A 12529-nucleotide genomic window follows, 5' to 3' on the forward strand; every position below is an offset into this window, starting at 1 on the left:
GGGTTTCGTGATCTGAAGCCAGGCTTGCAAGGACAAGAGCTGGGTTCATCCTGGGCTTGGAACGATGAGAGCTGGGTTTGTCCCAGGCTTGGAAGGATGAGAGCTGAGTTCATCCCAGGCTTGGAAGGACAAGAGCTGGGTTCGTCCTGGGCTTGGAAGGACGAGAGTTGGGTTCATCCCAGGCTTGGAACGATGAGAGCTTATCCTGGGATTGGAATGATGAGAGCCAAGTTCATCCAGGCTTGGAAGGACAAGAGCTGGGTTCATCCCAGGCTTGGAAGGACGAGAGCTGGGTTCATTCTGGCTTGGAAGGACAAGAGTTGGGTTCATCCCAGGCTTGGAGCAATGAGAGTTTATCCTGGGATTGAAAGGATGAGAGCCAAGTTCATCCCAGGTTTGGAAGGACAAGAGCTGGGTTCATCCCAGACTTGGAAGGACAAGAGCTGGGTTCATCCTGAGCTTGGAAGGACAACAGTTTACCCTGGGCTTGTAAGGATGAAAGCTGGAAGGATGAAAGCTGAGTTCATCCCAAGCTTGGAAGGATGAGAGTTGTGTTAATCCTGAGCTTGGAAAGATGAGAATCGGTTTTGTCCCAGGCATGGAAGCATGAGAGTTGGGTTCATCCCCAGAAACTGGGGCTGCTCCAAAGCACTGAAGACCCCTAGAGTGGTCAATGCTTTGGTGGATCCCCCATCAGCTGGGATGCCTGAACCTTGCTCATCATCCCGGCAATGGACAGGGAAAGCTGCAGCAGGTCAGACACCGTGGTGATGGGCTCTGCATCCCTCTGCGGGGACCAGGCTGCTGCGCTGGCATGAGGTGGCAGCTCCACTGGTTAAGGGGGAGACACTAGCCCAGCAGACATCCCAGCTATGGGCCGTGGGTGACAGGACGAACCTCACCTGCTCCCAGCAAGGACCCCGGGAGCATCCCCAGCTGCTGAACCACAGGAGAGCAGCGTGGTGGCTCTGGCAGCGTGGTGCAGGGTTCCTGCCTGGGCATGTGGGTGATGAAGATGCTGAAGGAGTGGAGCATCTCCCGTGTGAGGAAAGGCTGAGGGAGCTGGGGCTCTGGAGCTGGACAAGAGGACACTGAGGGGGGACTCATTCCTGGGGATCAAGATGGAAAGGGGCAGTGTCAGGAGGATGGAGCCAGGCTCTGCTGGTGACAACCAGGGACAGGACAAGGGGCAATGGGTGCAAACTGGAACACAGGAGGTTCCACTGAAATGTGAGAAGCAACTTGTTGGAGGTGAGGGTGTCAGAGCCTGGCCCAGCTGCCCAGGGGTTGTGGAGTCTCCTTCTGTGCAGACATTCCAACTCGCCTGGACACCTTCCTGTGTAACCTCATTTGGGTGTTCCTGCTCCATGGGGGGATTGCACTGGATGAGCTTTCCAGGGCCCTTCAACTCCTGACACTCTGGATTCTGGGATAATGTGAATCTGTGTGTCCTGGCACCAGCCATGGCTTATGGCCACCAGCCCTCGCTCCCTGCCAGCCCTGATTTCCTGCAGTGGTTCTGTAAAGCAGGGAGATGGTTTTCTGACTGCTTTGTACCCCAAAACCCTGGTCCATCTCTTGTCATCAGCTGGGACTCCCCATCCCCCTGCCTGGGCTCCCTGCACCCCCTTGTCCTGGCTGCCTGCACCCCAGACTCCCTGCACCTTCCAACCCCCTCCAGCACCCAGTCCCACCCTAGGGACCCTCTCGCTGCCTTCCCAGCCCTTTGCACCCACCAACCATCCAACACTTCCCTCTGCAAATTCCCCCCCTCCTGTCATCCCCGGCAGCCTGCTCCGCTAATCCCCCCATCCATCCATCCCTCTGACAGCCCGGATTTGCTCCAGGCTTGGGCCAGCCCAGACCTGCACCTGCTCCCGGAGCCACGGCCAGATCCCCCCCCGCTCCTCCGCAGCCCTAAAAAGGAGACGAGCCGGCCGCGTTCCTCAGGGACATGTCATGTTGTCTCCCTGGGGACATTGTGTTTTCTCCCCGGGGACACACACGCCTGCTTGCAGCACCCAAGCGGGAGCCCGGAGCACCCCGACTTGGCAGCATCCCTGCTGGGACACCCCTTGGGTGGGGACGCTTAGGGGGGCTGCAGGAGATGGGGAGGAGCAGGGATGCTGAGCCCCTTCTGGTGGGGAGCAGAAGGAACCACAGAGGGTTTTGGGGCATTTCACCCCTTGTCACCTTCCCCATCAGCCGAAGATGTGAGTCCCAGTGACCTCCCCACCATCCTCAGACATGCTGGAGATCAGGCAGCGCCCGCTAAAGCCAGCAAAGAGCACAGGGGCCCCGGTAGATTGACGGATGCTTGGACGTGCTGTGAGAGCTCATAAAACTCCCTTCCCGGAGAAACGGGGCTAAATAAGCGAGGGGAGGCTGTGCTGCTGCGGGCAGGGCAGGCAGGGCAGGCAGGGACGGGGCTTGCGGGCAGCGCTCAGGGCTCGCGTCCTAAAACCGCATCCTTGGCCGCTGATGCGCCAGGGCTGGGGACTTTCAGGCTGTTGGGAAGGGGACGGAGGTGACAGCAGGAGATAAAGGGCAGACAGGCAGGGTGAGGGATGGGATGCTGGTTTGAAAAGCAGCACCCAGGCGGCACAGTGTTGCCTTGGTGTCCCCTCTGCCACTGGAGAGGGAACAGGGAACCACAGGCAGGGACGGGGACACCAAACAGTAGCCCCTTTTCAACCAAGTGAGGGAAGGGACAGGCTGGAGCCCGGCACCGGTAACAGCAGCAATGATCTCCAGTGATGCTCTCCAGTGATGCTCTCCAGATGCTCTTCGGCACTGGGGAGGCCAAACCGCCAATCCTGGGGGCAGTTTTGGGCCCCTCACGCCAAGAAAGGCCTTGAGGTGCTGGAGCGAGTGGAGAGAAGGGAACGGAGCTGGTGAGGGGCTGGAGCACAAGTGTGATGGAGCGGCTGAGGGACCTGGGGGGTTCAGCTGGAGAACAGGAGCTGAGGGGAGACCTTCTGATCTCTGAGCTGCCTGAAAGGAGCTTGGAGCCAGGGGAGTCGGGCTCTGCTCCCCAGGAACAAGCGCCAGGAGCAGAGGAACGGCCTCAAGTTGCGCCAGGGAGGTTGAGGTTGGATCCAGGGTCGCGGTCCCCTGGGGTGTCCCCGTGTCACGGCTCTGTGTCCCATCACCTCTGCTCTGTGCGGACTGGGAAGTGTGAGAATGTCCTTGGATAAACCTCTGTCCATCTCCTGACTTTTCCCATGGATGAGGAAGAGGAGGAAAGAAAGGGAAAGAAGGGAAAGGGAAGAAGGGAAAGGGAAGAAGGGAAAGGGAAAGGAAGAAGGGAAAGGGAAGAAGGGAAAGGGAAGAAGGGGAAGGGAAGGGGAAAGGGAAGGGGAAAGGGAAAGGGAAAGGGAAAGGGAAAGGGAAAGGGAAAGGGAAAGGGGAAGGGGAAGGGGAAGGGAAAGGGGAAGGGGAAGGGGAAGGGGAAGGGAAAGGGGAAGGGAAAGGGGAAGGAAAGGGGAAGGGGAAGGGAAGGGGAAGGGGAAGGGAAGGGAAGGGAAGGGAAGGGAAGGGAAGGGAAGGGAAGGGAAGGAAGGGAAGGTAGGAAAGGAAAGGGAAGGAAAGGGAAGGAAAGGGAAGGAAAGGGAAGGAAAGGGAAGGGAAGGGAAGGGAAGGGAAGGGAAGGGAAGAAGGGAAGGGAAGGGAGGGAAGGAAGGGAAGGGAAGGGAAGGGAAGGGAAGGGAAGGGAAGGGAAGGAAGGGAAGGAAGGGAAGGAAGGGAAGGGAAGGGAAGGGAAGGGAAGGAAGGGAAGAAGGAAAGGAAAGGAAAGGAAAGAAAGGAAGGAAAGGAAAGGAAAGGAAAGGAAAGGAAAGGAAAAGGAAAGGAAAGGAAAGGAAAGGAAAGGAAAGGAAAGGAAAGGAAAGGAAAGGAAAGGAAAGGAAAAGTGTCACGGCTTGCGGGAGGGCAGCACCCCCATTCCACGGCTCCACCACCTCTGCCAGCTGCAGGAGCCCAGATCCCATCAGGAACAAATAATCTGCTGGCACAATGACAGGATAAATCCTGCCTGTGCGGGGTTTGCGCAGGCAGGAGATTAACTGAGACTCCAATGGGCCCCCCTGGGCTGGGTGGGATGCTCCCCCAGCTCCCACGGACGTGGCAGTGGGACGTGGGGATGTGGGGATGTGGGGCTGGGTGACAGAGGGGCTGCCCTTGATTCTCATTCCTTAAAAAATCTCTAATTTCTGCGTCTCCTGCGTCTCTCCACCCGCTGCTGGACACAGGCCGCCCGGGATGGGGATTTCAGGAAGAGCCATCTCCAGTTTCATAGGATCACAGAATCATTTTGGTTGGAAAAGCTCCTCAAGATTATCGAGTTCAACCACAATCCAGCCCTGCCCCATGTCCTGAGAACCTCATGTCCGTCTGTCCAACCCTCCAGGGCTGGTGACTCCAGCACTGCCCTGGGCAGCCTGTTCCAATGCCCCACAGCCCTTTGGGGAAGAAATTGTTCCCCACATCCAACCTCAGCCTCCCCTGGGCAACTTGAGGCCATTTCCCCTTGTTCTGTCACTTGCTACTGGGAACATCCCCCACCCCAGCCAGGGTCCATCCGAGCACCCTCAGCTACCCCCACCCCAGCCCAGGGGATGCGGCACCTTGTCCATCACCCAGCCCTCCAGCTCCTTTCCCACGAGCCCAGGACTTGCCCCCTTCTCCAGCTCCATTTTCCTTTGGACTCCCCATTACACCCATCTCTCAGAACCCTCTGCGGTCACTCCTTGTTCCCAGGGGGTCAGGATGGGGGTCCACCATCAGTGACTCACTCAGGGAAACAGTTTGAGGTGCTGCACCCCCCAGCTTGGACCACCAAGCTGACTCCCCCTCTGTGGCTTTGCCTCCCAGGTTATGGCCACGCGGCACCCAGCACGGATGGGGGGAAGGTCTTCTGCATGGTCTACGCTCTGCTGGGCATCCCCCCTCACCCTCGTCATGTTCCAGAGCCTGGGCGAGAGGATCAACACCTTCGTCAGGTACCTCCTGCACCGGGTCAAGAAGTGCCTTGGCATGAGGCGAGCGGAGGTCTCCATGGCCAACATGGTCACCATCGGGTTCTTCTCCTGCATCAGCACCCTCTGCATCGGGCAGCCGCCTTCTCCTACTACGAGCACTGGAGCTTCTTCCACGCCTACTACTACTGCTTCATCACCCTCACCACCATCGGCTTCGGGGACTACGTGGCCCTGCAGAAGGACGAAGCCCTCCAGAACAAGCCCCAATATGTGGCCTTCAGCTTCGTCTACATCTTGACAGGCCTGACGGTCATTGGGCGTTCCTCAACCTGGTGGTGTTGAGGTTCATGACCATGAACGCCGAGGACGAGAAGCGGGACGCCGAGCATCGCGCTCTGCTCACCCGCAACGGCCAAGCAGCAGCGTCCACACCACGGACAACGGCCCGCGGCCACCCCGGCGGCCACGGGCGGCGGGTTCCGGAACGTCTACGCCGAGGTTCTCCACTTCCATCCATGTGCTCGTGCCTGTGGTACAAGAGCCGGGAGAAGCTGCAGGTATTCCATCCCCATGATCATCCCCAGGGACCTCTCCACCTCGGACACCTGCGTGGAGCAGAGTCACTCCTCGCCCGGCCGCTGTCCCCAGACCCCCAACAAACCGATGCTTCTGCAACGCCCGCCGCTCGGCCATCAGCTCCGTCTCCACTGGCCTCCACAGCCTCGCCGCCTTCCCGGGGCTCACCAAGCGCCGCAGCTCCGTCTAACCCCAATCCATCCCCCCCAGACCCTCCTCCTCAGCCAAGGACTCTTCTTGGTCACAGCAGGAGGAAAATTACTCCAGGGTTTGGATGTGGAGGGGGCAGCGGGCTCAGGATGGGACCCCCAGGGGGGCGGGGCCGTAACTGCTCTGGGATGGATACAGGAGGAGCGGCGATGCTGCCTTGGTCCTCCTCGGTGCAGAAAATAACACAAGGGAGCTACTGGTGTTATTTTATTTTAATTTATTTTATTTTTGCAAAAACCACTCCTCAAAAATGTGAAACTTGAAGAGCTGGAGGGTGTTTTAACCCAATGTGAGGTTTGAGGCGGGGGGTGTGTGTACACCTGCACCTCCCACCGTGGTACCTCTATGGAAGCAACTGGGGAGCCCCACGGCCCCAAGACAACCCCACGGCAGCCCCAGAACATCCCGAGCGCCATCTGGACACATGTGGACACGGGGACGGGAGGACCGTGGGGCTTCTGGTGCTGATCCTGCATCCGGCCCCTCCATCCTCTGCCTCCTGGGGAGGAAGGCAGTGAGGATGCCACGGCCAGAGATGTCACGGCGAAGGCAGAGCGCGCATCAGCGCGCAAATCAGGCTAAGAGGGGCTTAGACGGAGCTTTTTTCCATCACTGCGCACATCAGCTTGCCCCCGCGGCCGGGGAAAACAAGCTGTGAGTCACGTAGGCTGCCAAAACTCGGTGGGCAGCCCGCCGGCAGCTTCACGGGTCGTTTTAACCCGTTTTAGATGGGCAAACCCAGGATTCTCTGCCCCGGGATGCAGGAGCAGGACCCCCCATCCCCAGTCCTCCCCTGGGGCCGGAGCCGTTACCCTCGGGAGCTTTTTTGGGGACAACCTGAGGCATTATAGGACTTTTTCACCCTCTGTCTTCACCTTCAACCTTCACGGGGAGCACACCCCAGCACCCAAAGCACAGGCTGTACCCCCATCGATGGGGACACCGGGGGACACTGGGACATGCGCTGGTCCCTCTTTGAGCCCCGGGGAGGTGTCAGGGGACTTTGGGGACAGCCCAGGCACCCAACCCGCCTGTTTCATTTCTCACCTTTTACCAGAAGAAAAACCAATGTATTTCTAATACTTGACCTGTACATACTGTTAGATATCAAGAGGATATTTATTATAAATTACGTTATCACCATATCTATAGAAATCTATAATTATCTATCAGATAGAGGAGTCTTGGGGGGAAATTCATTGATGATGGAGGGGAATTTCTCTTTCTGCTCTCTGCATCTTTCTCGTCGTCGGGCGCCCGCGTGGACCCGCGCTCCTCCCGGCCAAGTTTCTCGGGTTCTCATGCCAAAGTCGATTTGTACCGCGGGGGTTCTTTCTTCTTCCTTAGAGAGAGAGAGAAATAAAGGCTGGTTCAAAGCTTGACAGCTCCTCGGCTCCTTCGTCGGGCCGCCGCGTGAGGATGAGGAGCGAGGGTCGTGGTCCCCTGGGGTGTCCCCGTGTCACGGCTCTGTGCCCCATCACCTCGGCTCTGCGGGGACTGGGAAGTGTGAGAATGTCCTCAGGGTAAACCTCTGTTTGTCCGTCTCCTGACTTTTCCCATGGATGAGGAAGAGGAGGAAAGAAAGAAAGGGAAAAGGGAAAGGGAAAGAGAGAGGGAGAGAGAGAGGGAGAGGGAGAGGGAAAGGGAAAGGGAAAGGGAAAGGGAAAAGGGAAAAGGGAAAGGAAAGAGAGAGGGAGAGAGAGAGGGAGAGGGAGAGGGAAAGGGAAAGGGAAAGGGAAAGGGAAAGGGAAAGGGAAAAGGGAAAAGGGAAAAGGGAAAGGGGAAAAGGGAAAAGGGAAAGGGGGAAAAGGAAAAGGGAAAGGGAAAGGGAAAAGGGAAAGGGAAAGGGAAAGGGAAAGGGAAAGGGAAAGGGAAAGGGAAAGGAAAGGGAAAGAAGGAAAGGGAAAGGGTAGCGAAAGAGGAAAGAGGAAAGAGGAAAGAGGAAAGAGGAAAGAGGAAAGAGGAAAGAGGAAAGAGGAAAGAGGAAAGAGGAAAGAAAGGAAAGGAAAGGAAAGGAAAGGAAAGGAAAGGAAAGGAAAGGAAAGGAAAGGAAAGGAAAGGAAAGGAAAGGAAAGGAAAGGAAAGGAAAGGAAGGAAAGGAAAGGAAAAAGTTCAGCTTGAGCTTTGGGCTACAGCATCCTATGGCAGGCTCAGCAGGTGAAGGACCTTGGGCTGCCCCTCCCATCCCACCGTTTCACCCCAAGGAGGGAAGGGGGGTCCTGCAGCAGCTTCTCCCGCCAAGGAGCCCCCCAAAAACCCAGCAGAGCTGTGTCCTTCCTGTTCATGCCCATAGTGGCATTTCTGCAGCCTTCGCTCCGTGGCACAGGCTGGAGACGTCCCTCTGCTCCATGCAAACAGCACCCAATGACTGCGAGCAGCTGTGACCGGGGGGACAGGGCTGAGCCCCCCTGTATTGAGCTATGTGGGGAAACTAAGGCACAGACAGGAGATCAATAGAGGGGACTGCTGAGGATACCTCAAGTGGTGTTGGGCATCCAGGTCCAAACTTCCAAGGGGATTTGGGCATCACTGGTGGCCAGAACACACTGGAATCATAGAATCATCGAATCACAGGATGGGTTTGAGTTGAAGGGACCATTAAATCTACCCCAGTGCCACCCCTGCCATGAGCAGGGACATCTGCACCAGCTCAGGCTGCTCAGAGCCCCGTCCAGCCTGGCCTGGGATGTCTCCAGGGATGGTTCAGCCATCACCTCTCTGGATATCTGGCCAGGTTCTCACCACCCTCAATGTAAACAGGATGGACAGGGACATGTCATCCCCATGGCTGGGGCCACCAGCAGAGCTCTGGGTTGCTCTCCTGCCTTCAAGTGGATAAAACCTCTCCATCCAAACCCAGGCCAGAGCTTAATCTGCTAAAGCTAAGCCTACAAAGAGCAGGTGTGTCCTGGCAGCAGCCAATGGAGAGAGCAAGCTTGTCCCCAGGGTGCACCCATGGGGACGCGTTGGAGGAACTGGGAGGCTGCTGGTGCCACTGGGCTGGAGCAATTGGTGGAGATGCCAGAGGGACTTGAGAGGATGGAGATGCCAGAAGGACCTAGAGAGGGTGGAGATGCCAGAGGGACCTAGAGAGGATGGAGATGCCAGAGGGACCTAGAGAGGGTGGACATGCCAGAGGGACCTAGAGAGGGTGGACATGCCAGAGGGACCTAGAGAGGGTGGAGATACCAGAGGGACCTAGAGAGGATGGAGATGCCAGAGGACCTAGAGAGGTGTGGACATGCCAGAGGGACCTAGAGAGGGTGGACATGCCAGAGGGACCTAGAGAGGATGGAGATACCAGAGGGACTAGAGAGGGTGGAGATACCAGAGGGACCTAGAGAGGATGGAGATGCCAGAGGGATCCGGAGAGGATGAAGGTGTCAGGGACACCTGGAGAGGATGGAGGTGCCAGGGAGACCTGGGGAGGATGGAGACGCCAGAGGACCTGGAGAGGATGGAGAAATGGTCAGAGGAACCTCACAGAGTTTAACAGTGAGAAGGTCAAAGTTGCATCCCTGGGGAGCAACAACCCCATGCAGCAGTGACCACCACAATGGGAAATGGCCCTGGGGGTGCTGGTGGACACCAGGTTGACCATGAGCCAACAATGTGCTGCAAGAAAGGCTGAGGGTATCTGGGGATCCTCTCTGCTCAGCACCAGTAGGGCCAGTGCTGGGCTTCCCAGTTCATGAAAGACACAGACAGACTGGAGAGATTCCAAGGGTAGACCATGAAGGTGATGAAGGGACCGGAGCATCTCTCCTAGGAGGAAAGCTGGGAGCGGAGAAGGCTCAGGAGGGTTCACACCATGGCTACAAATACCTGGGGGAGGAAGAGGATGGAGTCATGATCTTCTAAGTGCACAAAACACTCGGTCACCTCCAACGGTCCCCCAGCCCAAAGTGGAAAGCTGAGACATCCCCAGGAGAGCCATGGGGACCTGCAGGGCCGCCGGTGACACCCCTAGGGGGTTTGGGAGCCCTTGAACCAACGTCCCCACTGCCTCAGCCTGGGGAATGTTTTATTTCTGTCCCTCTCAAAGCATTTAAATTCCTCTTGTCGGCTGTGGCCCAAATGTTTACAGACCCCTGGAGCAACTTAAAATTCCTCCCCAGGATTAAGCAGCGCAGCCGGGACTCATCCTGCTGCCTCCTCTGGGCTGTGAGGAAGAGGAGGAGAGAGGGATGGGGAGTGAAGGCTGCCGGTCTGGCTGAAAAAGGGGCAGGTAGGGGGTGAGAATGGAGAAAATGGGGGAAAATAAGGAAAAAAATCAAGCAAACTCATGCTGCTCTGGTTTCTACAGCAATTATCAGTAAATAGGGGTTTCATTGAAAAAAGTAAAAAAACCACAAAACCCAAACCAAACCACCACACATATGTAATGGTTCTGTTTTCCCATCCCAGCTCATGACACCCAGAGGAAAACTCCAGCAGATGCTGTTGAGGGGAAGAAAACATATATATAACTTAATCTTCTCCCCACCCCATCCCACACATGGTCCCAACATCCCTATTGTCCTGCACCGGGGGCCTTCGGATGCTGGTGGCACCTGTGCGGGGACCCTGGGGATGGGGATGTGCTGGGCGTCACCACTCCCTGTCCCCAGCTGCCCCCTCACTGACCTGAATTTGGGGAGAGGTGCCGGGGAAGAGCAATGCACCCCCTGGATGCGGCTGCAGCACCTCCTTGGGGACCCTGAGCTGGTGACGGGGACACCGGGGTGACCCAGGGGGTGGAGGGGACCCGCTGCGGTGGCATCTCCATGGGTGGCATCAGGTCATCCTCTGTGGCATGACGTCATCCTGGGGTGACGGCGCGATGTCACACGTGTGCTTGTTGTGCATCATGTTCTGCCACTGCTCCCCTCCCCATCCCATCCCTCCCCAGGGACACATTCTGGTCCCCTTTCTATCCCATCCCTCCCCAGGGACACATTTTGGTCCCCTCCCCATCCCATCCTTCCCCAGGGACACATTTCGGTCCTCTCTCCATCCCATCCCTCCCCAGGGACACATTCTGGTTCCCTTTCTATCCCATCCCTCCCCAGGGATACATTTTGGTCCCCTCCTCATCCCATCCCTCCCCAGGGACACATTCTGGTCCCATCCCTCCCCAGGGACATATTTTGGTCCTCTCTCCCCAGGGACACGTTTCGCTCCCCTCCCCATCCCATCCCATCCCATCTCATCCCATCCCATCCCATCCCATCCCATCCCATCCCATCCCTCCCCAGGGACACATTTTGGTCCCATCCCTCCACAGGGACACATTTTGGTCCCCTTTCTATCCCATCCCTCCCCAGGGACACATTCTGGTCCCATCCCTCCCCGGGGACACGTTTTGCTCCCCTCCTCATCCCATCCCTCCCCAGGGACATATTTTGGTCTCATCCCTCCCCAGGGACACGTTTTGCTCCCCTCCCCATCCCATCCCTCCCCAGGGACACATTTCGGTCCCATCCCTCCCCAGGGACACATTTTGCTCCCCTCCCCATCCCATCCCATCCCTCCCCAGGGACACATTTCGGTCCCATCCCTCCCCAGGGACACATTTCGGTCCCATCCCTCTCCAGGAACATATTTTGGTCCTCTCTTCATCCCATCCCTCCCCAGGGACACATTTTGCTCCCCTCCCCATTCCATCCCTCCCCAGGGACATGTTTTGGTCCCCTCCTCATCCCCTCCCTCCCCAGAGACACATCTTGCTCCCCTCCCCATCCCATCCCCCCCCAGGGACACATTTTGCTCCCCTCCCTGTCCCATCCCTCCCCAGGGACACGTTTCAGTCCCTTCCCTACAGCATCCCTGGGGGCAGCAGGAGATGCTCACCCCCCCGCCCCTCCGTGTCCCCCCCCCCACGGGAAGGGTTAACTCCATGGCGCTGGCGGCCTTGGCCTTGGCGAGGGCCCTTGGAGCAGGTTTCTCTCCCCCCGTCACGGCCGCCGGGCCTGACGTGCGATGGAAAAACAATTTATCTGCGGCTGACGGGGAGGCCGGGGGGGGGACGGCAGTGGAGCTGTTGCCAGGTGTGGAGGGGCCCCCGGCACCCTTGGTCGGGGCGCTGGGAGGTTGGGGACCACGGGTGGGTGGTGGAGAATTGGCCCCCAAAGGGGTTGGGGGTGCAAGTGCTCCCCAATAACCAGCTCCAGCATGGGGGGTGTAGGGAGGCCAGGGGAGCTGAACCCCTGAGGGCAGCTCCCCCAGCCATCCCCGCCAAGGCTTAGTCTGGGCCCAACAGGGTTAGTCCAGGCATGGACCGCCCAAGCAGGATTAGTCCAGGCAGGGCAGGGGTAGCCCAGGAACGGCTTAGCTTGGGGAAGGTTAGTCCGGGTAGGGTTAGTCCAGCCAGGGTTTACCCTGGGAAGGGTTAGAACAAGCAGCGTTAGTTCAGGCATTGTTAGTCTGGGCAAAGTTAGCTGGAGCAGGGTTAGTCCGGAAAGGGCAGGGTTAGACCAGGCAGTTCAGTCTGGGCAAGGTTAGCGGAGGCAGGGTTAGTCTGAGCAGAGCTGGGTTAGTCCAGACAAGGTTTAGCCCAGTCAGGGTTAGCCCAGACAGGATTGGCCCAGATAGGGTTTAGCCGGGGCAGGCTTAGTCCGGGGCGGGGCAGGCTTAGCCCAGGCAGTGTTTCAGTCAGGGTAGTTATCCCAGACAGGGCTTAGCTGGGACAGGGTTAGTCCGGGCAGGGCAGGTTTAGCCCAAGCAGAGTTAGTCCAGGTGTGGTTAGTCCATGCAGGGCAGGCTCAGCCCAGGCAGGGTTAGTC

At 58.0% G+C, this 12529-nt stretch overlaps 1 protein-coding gene across 1 annotated transcript in view; it reads left to right on the forward strand.

Annotated features, from left to right (window-relative positions):
• Positions 1-5745, forward strand: part of KCNK3 (potassium two pore domain channel subfamily K member 3) — a gene marked incomplete at both ends in the record, with an annotated part of 18103 nt that extends 12358 nt beyond the window's left edge. Inside the window, 8 exon segments of the mRNA XM_080341646.1 lie at positions 4873-4943; positions 4945-5110; positions 5113-5295; positions 5298-5406; positions 5408-5487; positions 5490-5536; positions 5538-5639; positions 5641-5745. Coding sequence (XP_080197772.1) covers positions 4873-4943; positions 4945-5110; positions 5113-5295; positions 5298-5406; positions 5408-5487; positions 5490-5536; positions 5538-5639; positions 5641-5745 — 863 coding nt within the window.
• Between the last annotated feature and the right edge of the window lie 6784 nt (positions 5746-12529).

This window comes from Nesoenas mayeri (assembly GCF_963082525.1).
Source record: "Nesoenas mayeri genome assembly, chromosome: 3".
Taxonomy (NCBI): domain Eukaryota; kingdom Metazoa; phylum Chordata; class Aves; order Columbiformes; family Columbidae; genus Nesoenas; species Nesoenas mayeri.